We start from the raw sequence: 10,213 nt of genomic DNA, 5'->3' as shown, positions 1-10,213 counted from the left end.
TTCGTCAGAAAAGTAAATCTCTTTCCCCTCAAAGGGACTCAAACCATTTCATAACTACCAGCTGGGCCTCCCAGCATCGCCATGGTAGAGTAAGACCATTAGTCCCATGGTACTAGTGAAGAAATTGGAAAACCTCATTAATTAAGCCAACTGAAAACTGCAAACAGGGACCAAAACCGAGGCTTCCATCTCCTGTTTATCCTCACACTCCGGTCTTCTAACCGCCAGGGAGAAGTGCTGTACTGCCAGTTCATCCTGACACGAAGTACAGGAGAGCGAGATAAATTAGAGGATTCAATTACTTGCTCTCGGAACACGTTCAGTTTGGCGACCGGTTAACAGCCAGAATGAACTAACCTCAATAATCCAGAGAATCAAATGTATTAGATTACAGTTGTGATATAATTAAGAATAATTGAAAGTATTTAATGCTTTTAGCTTGTCTTTTATTACTCCACAACAGGCCATCGCACCAGCTGATACAAGCGCACTGAGAAGTGGCCACAATCTGAAATTTCCAACACAAATCCTTCAATTTAATAGATGATGATCAAGGAAGCATCTGGGTTTTCATTTTTAGCTTTGAAAACAAATTGCTATTCCTCAGAAGCTCAATTCTTTCCAGCTGACTGAAGCCCAGAACATATTATTTCTTTCCGCCGGTCAGATTATACCTTTTCATTAATGTTGCAGTAACGGTCACAATAGAACCGGTATCCAACAGACAGCACTTCCATCACATTGTCTGACTCGGAAGTAACGAAGTGAAGGTGCTACAGAGGAACATTCTTGCAAGGAAATAACCTGGCTTTGACCACAACCTTTGCAGAAAGGCTGTATCAGTTTGGATATCGTAGTTATCCTGCAGCAGCTATTACCTTAGTACTGCTTCAGGGATTTTTCTTTTGTTGAGAACACCTCCATATGCCACAACGTGAACCCGGCTCACATTACGCCTTGGAGTATTTCCTTACACTCCTGGCAGTTTGGCATATTCCCTTTCAGAACAGCCTTGCACTCCCACTGCCCCTTTAAACCAGCATCCCAGGCCACTTGATACTGGTCCTCCCAGGAGCCCTGTTAAATGGGTGTTGTGCCCACTCTGCAGATGAACAGAGGCACTGATTTTCAGGTGTTAACTACCGAAACCAGCAGTACTTTCCTCCTGCCATTATCCTCTTCCGTACCTGAATAAAAATATGCTAATTTAGGTGCCCAAAGCAATTTTGGTTACATCTTTTTAAGCAATTGGTAGTGTCCATTGCACAACAAAGGGTTTGATGGATGGACAATGCAGCAAACACTAAAGGCAAGGTCTTACCACCCACAAGAACTCGCTGTTGTATCCAATTATGACCGACTCCATTCTTTTTCATTTAAAAACCATGAGAGGAGTATGAACTAATTTGTACGGCACTCACTTTAGAACACATCATTTGAAAGTTGTGGGTAATAATCTATTTTGTCCAGGCTCTTGAGAGATCTAATCAAAAACCCACCTCCCAACTGGTGTGCCCAGACCTCTTTGCCCAGATTTCCTTTATCCATCAGATGCACTTCTAGTAGTCCACTGGGCTACCAGCATAAACACGAGAACGATTACCGATCAAGCCAGGCCAAAGAGCTAAGTGAACTCCAAATACTTTGATCCAAGTTGTTTATATCCCTGTACTTCCCACCGCTTCTGAGGCGTCACCCCTAGCAGTAGCTCTCTTAGCGCAACGGTTGCCGCTGTAAAACCACTTCGGTGCCAGCAAACAGGAATCGACGGGTAAGTTCTCTAAGCTAGAGGAGCAGTACCGACAAGCAACAGGTTCTGTCTCAGGGAGAGCATTTGCAAGACCATGCAGGAAGAGCTCTACAAAAACAGCTTTAAAACACACCCCCGGTAAGTAGTTCTGCACTGCCGTGTACACAAACGCGTGCCGTATCAACGCGCCAGCCCACTCCACCGTCTGCTAGACCAGCGGAAATTCAATGCTTGAGGCACTTGAGGAGCTAACCCACTTAAGTTCTTTGAGACAGTTTCTTGATTTTTACCTAATCAAGGAAGTTTCTCCCAGAAAAGACCATATTATCAGTTTTTAATTGCAGTCACCACCCTAAATAAACAGTTTAGCACTGTTGAAAGGATTATTTCAGAAATTTGAGGAGCAAACTCAGGCGAATAGCAAAAAGATGTGAGAAATGGGGAAATTCAGGTATACCCTGCACATTTAAGCTCATGACAGAGCACCACTCTAATTCAGGCAATTAAGACATTGTTTTTGAAAGCATGCTGTTCAGTACCTGTCACTTGACTTACATTGCCTCAGGGAAGAAAAAATCATAGGCAAGATAAAACAGGGAGTTTTGAGCTTCACAGTCTTAAGTTGGGCTGAAAAAAAAAAAAGACCTCTATTTAAGGAGACCTCACCCTTTCTTCAGAAACTAAAGCACGTCCAAACATCTTTTTTGGCCACGCAAGATAAAGACAGCTTTCTCCTGGGAAAAGTCTTGGCATGACATCAAGTTGAAAGAATTTTCTACGCTGTTATCAGAAGCCCAGCCAGGTTAAAAGCCAGAGATTCTAAAGCCAAGGAGCAGTGTATTCCATGTCTAACCTATGAAAGGCATCGAACTAAATTCCCCCTTCCCTCCACCCTTCCCTGGAAGTTTTTTATTCAGGCTTTTGCGAGTTTGGATATGAAAACATTTGTTCACAAGAGCGAATTCCAACCTTGCAATATACCACAGAAGCCTACAAGATACATACCAGAAGAAGAACTAATCTGCTTAGCAGCAGAATTTCCCAGAATTCAATCAGTGGCATAGAACAGATTGCATTCTTCAGCCACACAGTCAAAAGCAACTACAAAAACAGACACTGTTTCTCTATCTCCATCAGATGCAACTAATGTAGTATCAGGTATGTTAAAAATCACATGACAGGAGTCAAACAGATCATTGTCCATCAGCTAAACGCACAGAGCCATCATTTTGCCACAGTTGAAGAATTTCCAGGTCCAGCAGGCACAGGCCTAGCAGACAATAATCACTTCTTCAATGAACTGTTATAAAAACCACCACCAAACATGAGCCCTGCTAACAAGTTAATACCTAGAAGACCATTAACTTCCTGCAAACGCTACAGGATACTACAACAATCCTAGGACATCAGACAACGCTTTGGGGTTGCTGAGTGGACAAGTACATACGCTTACATAAAATCCATGGATTTCACCACAACCTCTGGACTCCCCCATGAGAAAACCCACAAACAGCCCTGCAGAAAAGACTCAGGAAACCCATCACTGTCACTAGCTCCCTGCGTCACTTCAAGCCTCTTCCCCTTTCAGGCAGGAACACGGCAAGGGTAAAGCGGAGCGTGGCATCTCCACCACCACAGCTACGTATGCCCCAAACCACAACTCAATTGTTTATTTTGGCTTTACATTTCCAAGTGTCTCCTGTTCGATACCATGGTAAACTGAACAATCAATGAAGTCATTCGCTCTTTTTAACGTTTACATCAAAAAGCATTCAAATACAGGGTTTTAAATAAGTTACTGTAACAATATTGATGTTTCTATTAAAGACTGACAAGAGCCCAACCCAAAGGCACTAGTGAACAGTCCAGTTTGCCTCATCATTTTTGGCTTGAGCAGAACATACCCCCAAAAAACCCCAAAATAAGACAAAACCAACTTCTATTTCCAGCTGAACTACAGACTGACTGTGAGGTCTCAAGGAAGTCTTTCATTTCCAACAGTCTTCTGACTGTAAAAGGGAGGATTATGCTTACTTACCACACAGAAAGTCGAGAATTGAAAGGCATAAAGCGCTGTAGAGAAAGAAATACAAGTGCTGAGTACAATTACTCCACAGAAAAATAAAGCAAGCTGGTTATTTTAAACAAGAAGTTTATTTAAACAACAAGACGCTTTACTTGAAGGGAAAACTATCTAGGATTTTTTTTTTTTTTTAAAGAGTAATTACCCCTACTTAGACAGAGATTGCTCTACATGTAACAGCTACGTACAAAAAAGTTATAAAATTGTCCTTGGTTTTACAATGATAAAAGAAAAACATTGAAATTATCCAATCAAACAAGGTATGCAAGGTTTTTCTTTTTAAACAGTGAGAGCAAAATAACTTACTGGAATATAAAGATAAAAGTAGAAGGAGCATGCCACTAACGGAGGAAGGGGCATTTTCACAGAACCAGTTTGTTTTCCCACCCCATCTCCATTAAATGTTGATCAAAACATACCATTGGCCATTTAGTTACAAAAAATATGCATTATGTCTGTGCACATACACCAGTTACTTTATGTACAATAGAAGGAATAGGAAAAAAAAAAATCAGAGAGAGAAGAGAGAAAACTATACTGCAGTAGTCAGGATGTGGCTGAACCAAGTCTCGTTTTTCTAATTGTGAATGTGTCATCTGTGGGAGCACAGTTCTGGAGAGGAAAGTAGCAGGTTCTTTTTTTTTTGTATGTGTTTTTGTTTTGTGGGTTGTTTTTGTTTATTTTTAGTAAACTCCTCCTGTTTGCTGCTGGAACACATCAATTGTATCTTCGTCCTCCATTTCCAACTACAGCAGAAAAGAGAAAAAAGGCTTTCAACTCTTCTCAGCTTATTGACTGGGTTGTTCTTATATTTCCTATCTTCACGTTTACTTTTTGCACAGCTTCACCAGACCAGCCCCGCTCCCCTCCACCATCATCACTTTGTACATTTAACCTACTTCACCGTACCTCAAAAGCAAAAGAAATTACATGGAAAATAAAATGCCCGTTGACAACAGTTGTCCTAGACTCAATTCTAGTATGTAACTTCAGGGTGCACTGTAGAACTCCTACGGAAAACATGGGCATTGAGAATATTTAATTCCGTTGCCTACTTTGCCATTGCATCTTCTTTCTCCTAGTTACTTCCTCAGTTTACCTTAGAACGTTGCCACAATTCCACTTTGCTGCTGTTGTTCAAATGTGCAAATGGCTTCAGCTACAGCACTAAAGAAAGCAGACCATAATGAAGGCCCCTAGCCCAACCGGGCGGTAAACCCAAGCATCAGCAAGCACAAAAAAATTAAGGACACTTTACATGGGCAAGGAAGTAACAACCTGCCAGTGAGGAACAGCAATACTTTATTCCTATCATTATCTTTTTTCACTGTAATTTTTACAGTGGATGTTCCTGGGACATTAATGCTGCCTACTGACAAAAACTGTACCAGGATTGAAAGAGTTGCTGTAACTAATAAAAGTCGTATTTCTAAAGAGTCTCAGTTTCTGATCCAGGAAATCAAACTGGTCTATGGCATTTACTGCAGCTATAAATAGACTGATCCTTAGCTTCAGCATGACACGGATGGAGAGAAACGCACCCCGTTGCCTCAATTATCAGTATTCCAAGTTAAAAAGTTGCACAGATTGTAGCCATAAGAGGCACATTCTTTGGAGCAACTGCTCAGAAAATACAGATCTGCTATAAACCTTTTAAAAACAAGAGTCCCTTATTTCATAACAGGTAGTTCTGAAAAGCATATAGAACTGTATCACTTGGAAAGGCTGATTAAACACAGCTACCCCGAGCAGTACAGAACACTTGAGAGTCACAGTTGTGTTCTTGGAATGGCCTTCCTTTTAACCAGTTACAAACCTCACAGTACTCGTTAACTTCATGCTGCTGAAACAGAGCCTCAAATCACAAATAACAGAAAATGTCTTTCGTATTAGAAATACAAGTTTCCAAACAGGATCTCCAATAACATCCCGGCGAGCTTTTATGAAAAAAATAAATCCATTGCTTCACGAAACTCAATTCTTAACTCACCAATTCTTATCTCAGAGCTGTGACTCAATCAAGTGATGGTTTTAAAAGACTCGCCATCTGTACGCCATACTTCATTTTCTTATTTTATCACCGCAGTGATAGAGTTATTATTCAACACACTAAAGAAACGTTAGATTCCATTTCCAGTAACTGTAAACTAGTTATACTAATGGTAAAAAAGAGATCAAGTTCTATCACTAATATACACAATTACACAAGTGTTTTCTATGAAACAGCACATTTCACATACAGCTCTTGAGTCCTCCTGTTCTTTACCTGTGCAGGTGTGTCTGTTTCATTAATTGGCTGCCCATCGAACCGGAATCTGATTTGCCTCATTGACAACCCCTGGACAAAGAGAAGTGACACAAAGGCAAGTTAAGGCTGGAGTAAGAGTACCCACTGGTTTTCTCTTCAACTTGTCACTGGCATTGCCGTGTGATCACGAAAAGCCACCATTCATACTGCACGATACAGTTTTTGTACTCCCCTCATGCGCTGACTTGAGGGCATTTCACTACAAATCCTTGCAATGTGGTTTGTATTAAAAATTGTGTTGTGTCCACTAACTAAGAGAAGCAACAGTGCCCCCACCGACTGCAAGTTAAAACTAAAGCAATTTTTAGTACACGACTCTCACACCCAAAGGCCAGGATTTTTAATAATAATTCACTAAAAAATGAGATGCAACACTTTGGGTAACCAATGTCAGGCAGTAACAGTCACTCTTCCCCAGGAGCTAAGGTATTCTGAAGTACTTTTTTTCCAGAGATTCAACCACCATCTATTAATCTGCAGCAGCAAAGAGTGGCCAAAGTTCACTTTTTGATCTTGAATTCCTATTAACAAGAAATTAAAAGATCAAAGCTTCTCCATGCACACCCGGAACTTTCAAATGTAAAGGAAAGGAATTTTCTACTTCCGGAAACCACTGACTAGTATTTCAAACTAGCATTTCTACACCACAAGAGTAATTTTGCTGTCTACTACTTCCCATGCCGGCTCGAGCCACCAGATTCAAAGAGGTAACTAAACAGCAACGATCCCTCCTACTACGAACAGCAGCTGCAATTCCCAAGCTGGTTTTTGAAGGTACCCTACCGCACACCACGGTCTGCAAAGGACAATGAATGAAGTTTGAGGATACAACCAGAACCAAGAACCACCAACTCTATCGACTCTCTACCTAAAATTACAAGAAGCTGGGTTTGAAGTAAATCCAATGGGTTGCACGGTGCTGCTCCGGCAGCTCTGAACTAGAAACGCCGCCTTCGTTCAGCCATGCAAGAGCAGATGTAACACATAAAACTTAACACGGTAATTATGTTTGAGAAGGTGATTTGCCAGAAAAAAAATATTTTAAGGAAGAATATGAGTGAACTTTCGGGAAAGACGTTCTAGTTCACAGCACAATGCCTTCCCTAGCACGACTAAGATCCTGCAGTGCTCGCTCCAAGCATCATCCCATTGGAGAAAACCATGTGGCTAAGTGTCATGTCAGCAACACTTTTTTTTTTTTTTGCACAGCAACATTTGGTTTCAGCCATTTTCTCAGACATTGTGTTTCTTAAAATACATATTTCCTATTCCAAAAGTGTTGGGTTGGGTTTTTTTTCCTTTTTCTTTTTTTTTTTTTTTTTCCCCAGGTTCTTGACAACTTTAGGAGCTGAATAAATGCTGGCTGAAAAGATGCTGAAAAACTGTACCTTGGTGAAATTATAATCCACAAAAAAATTAATTCCACGGGCCATTTTCTCCCCACTTCAAACAACTGCAAAAAATCTTCTAAACGCATCATTCAAGGTTTGGTTTACTACATGCAAGACATGATTTTCATTCTTTAAAGCTGTTAAATTCTCTCGGATACACAGCTTCCAACTCTCCAGAAGTCCACAGCTTAAGGATTTTAAGATTGGGGCTGCCTAGTTGGGAATGCAAGCAAAATCTAACCTTCAGAGACACAGAACAAACGCTTTTAAACAAAGTTTGAGAAGTAAGCACCTAAGACACTACATTTAAAGACAAGTGCATCTCCACAGAAATACTCTATGAATACCTTAAAACCCAAGTCAGAAAAAATGTCTCCCACTCTACAGATTTCCTTTTTCCTTCAACTGGGTGGTGTTTTGGTTTTGTCTGTCTGGGATGGGGTTTTTAGTGGTTTGGGTAGAAATTTAGGATAGAAAAATATAAGATTCTGAAACTTCTTATCAAGTAACTGAAGTATGAATGGTACCTGTAAAATCACCTTTCCCAGAACTTGAAAAACAATTAACCAATCCTCAAACTCCCAGAGAGACAGATAAAACTGCACTTCATGTTTGGAAAAAGTGATTTTTTTTTTCCTTTACACATAGAGCGATTTACACAGTGATTTATGTAACAGAACATGAGTTTGTATGACAGAGGTAGGAAAAATGAGCCCACAGGCTCAAACACTCCCTAATTTATCTCCAGAACACACATACAAGAACATCCTTGCATGTTCAGTAAGAGCTGATTTTCCCTGGTTTTATTTGTATCACTATCCTATTATGGCAAAGGGTAAACCAAAGAGGATTTACTACTCTGTATGTGAATTAGGGTTTGTTTTTTCTTGGTGGTGAAATAGTTCTCTCGGTATTTTACACTGATTTTATTGTATTCAGTAGTATCATTGAATATTTGTGTTTAAAAAAGAAGAAAACCTTGCCCAATTCTAAACACTTTTTGGAGAGATAGAACTTTTTAAAGGCGGCAATCATTAAAAAAATCATGGACAGCAGAGACAAGATTTTCCTTCTGAAGCTTTTGATTAGGAAGTGTTAAATGGCACTAGTCTTACACAGGTATTTTTAAAGCTTGCAGTAGCTGCCTGCAACCTGGGAGACTGGCTGCAGTTGCCACTACACTAGCAAAACATTTTTTTGTCCCTCAGAGGATTAATTTGACAAGTAGGCCACAAGAGAAAAAACAAAGCTCATCATTAAACGTGCATGTTCCTTCCCAAGCTAAACAATAGACACCTTTAAACCCTGAAATGCTCACTGATATTCTCTCATCTTAATACAATACTACCAAGCTAATAATCAGAAGTCAACGACCAGACCAAGAAGTTACTCAGAGTTATAAAAATACCTCTGGTTATCACCCAGCTCTCTATCCTAAACTCATACTGCAGGTTCCTAACCCTCCAGACTGTTGTTTTTGAGCTGTAGAGTAACAGTTGCCTCCCAACAGCCTACACCTATAATGCAGATTTCTGAGAGATAACATCTTTATGTTACCTATTTCCTGTCACAACCCTGTCAGTCCACTCTACAACAGATCGTAGGATCAACACTCTTCTCACAACACAATTAGTTTCTGTTAAACCTCTATCATTTTGCATATTTACATAGTTTTAAGTCTTTTACTGTCTTCATCTATCTCTATGGCAACCACCTCTTCCCCCAGACACTGGTTCTCCTGTTAATCATACAAGGACCGTACCTGTCGTTCACAATAGGCTTTCATTAGTTTGCTAAGTGGTGTATGCCTCTTAATCTTAAACTGCACCACAGACCCATCTTGCCCTGCCACCTTCAGATTAATGTGGTCATTGTTTTCAGTCTTCACTCCTTCCTGTTGAAGAAAGAAGGGAAAAAAAAAGAACAAAAAAACAACACCACTTTTTTTAAAGGTATGAAACAAGAAGTCAACATTTTGCCAAAGTGCAACAGGTCATTAAAAAGGAGGAAATAAAAGATATAGCTGTTTACCAACCTGAAACTTTGAATTAGGAAATAAAGGTCAGTACATTTTATTTAAAAATAAAAGGCCAACACACGCCCCTCAAAAAACTCCAACCCCTACTAATATTAATTGCCATTTTTGAGACTGGTTAACATGCAGAGTAGCAGTGAAGACTTACTAAGACAGTTGTTCCACCACTATTTTTTTTTAAAAAAGGTTATTTCTGTCAAGTGCACAATAATATGCAACACTACAGTTCCCAATCAAAGGAATAAAGTTATTTATATTATAACTACGATCTCAGCCACCAGCAAGTCTCTTTCTTGCTGCATCTCAAACTTTTTCTTATCAGTTGTACTACTTCAGAAAACTTCAAGATACTTAAAAAGCCTGTATTTGAAGCGACAGAAACTGAAAAGGACTCAAGCTTTCTCCTTCAAAAAACATTTAAGGAAAAAAACCTCCTAAATAAAGAGTCCCATCCTCTCGCTTCCATTACAGCCACACGCAGAAACTGCAGAGACCCAACTTTCAACTCCGCCGCTCGTGTTTTGATGCGGAGTTATCACGGGGGAGGCAAAGCGGGGATCCAACGCTGCCCAGCTCCAAGGCAGCACCCGCTCCCAAGGTGCCGGGCAGCATTTCCATCTTTGTTTTCTTTAGGAGGAGCGGCGGC

At 40.2% G+C, this 10,213-nt stretch overlaps 1 protein-coding gene across 1 annotated transcript; it reads right to left on the bottom strand.

Annotated features, from left to right (window-relative positions):
- Positions 1–3,885: 3,885 nt before the first annotated feature.
- SUMO2 (small ubiquitin-like modifier 2) lies at positions 3,886–9,426 on the bottom strand (the record flags this gene model as incomplete). The annotated part of the gene is made up of 3 exons (XM_010150203.1): positions 3,886–4,579; positions 6,100–6,171; positions 9,295–9,426. Coding segments are annotated over 3 exons (267 nt in total), but the record flags the coding sequence as incomplete, so codon positions are not given.
- Positions 9,427–10,213: the final 787 nt, after the last annotated feature.

This window comes from Eurypyga helias, unplaced genomic scaffold (assembly GCF_000690775.1).
Source record: "Eurypyga helias isolate BGI_N326 unplaced genomic scaffold, ASM69077v1 scaffold17444, whole genome shotgun sequence".
In the NCBI taxonomy this organism is placed as follows: Eukaryota; Metazoa; Chordata; class Aves; order Eurypygiformes; family Eurypygidae; genus Eurypyga; species Eurypyga helias.
The sequence above is the reverse complement of the archived record's forward strand: the minus strand, read 5'-3'. Positions and strand labels throughout refer to the sequence as shown.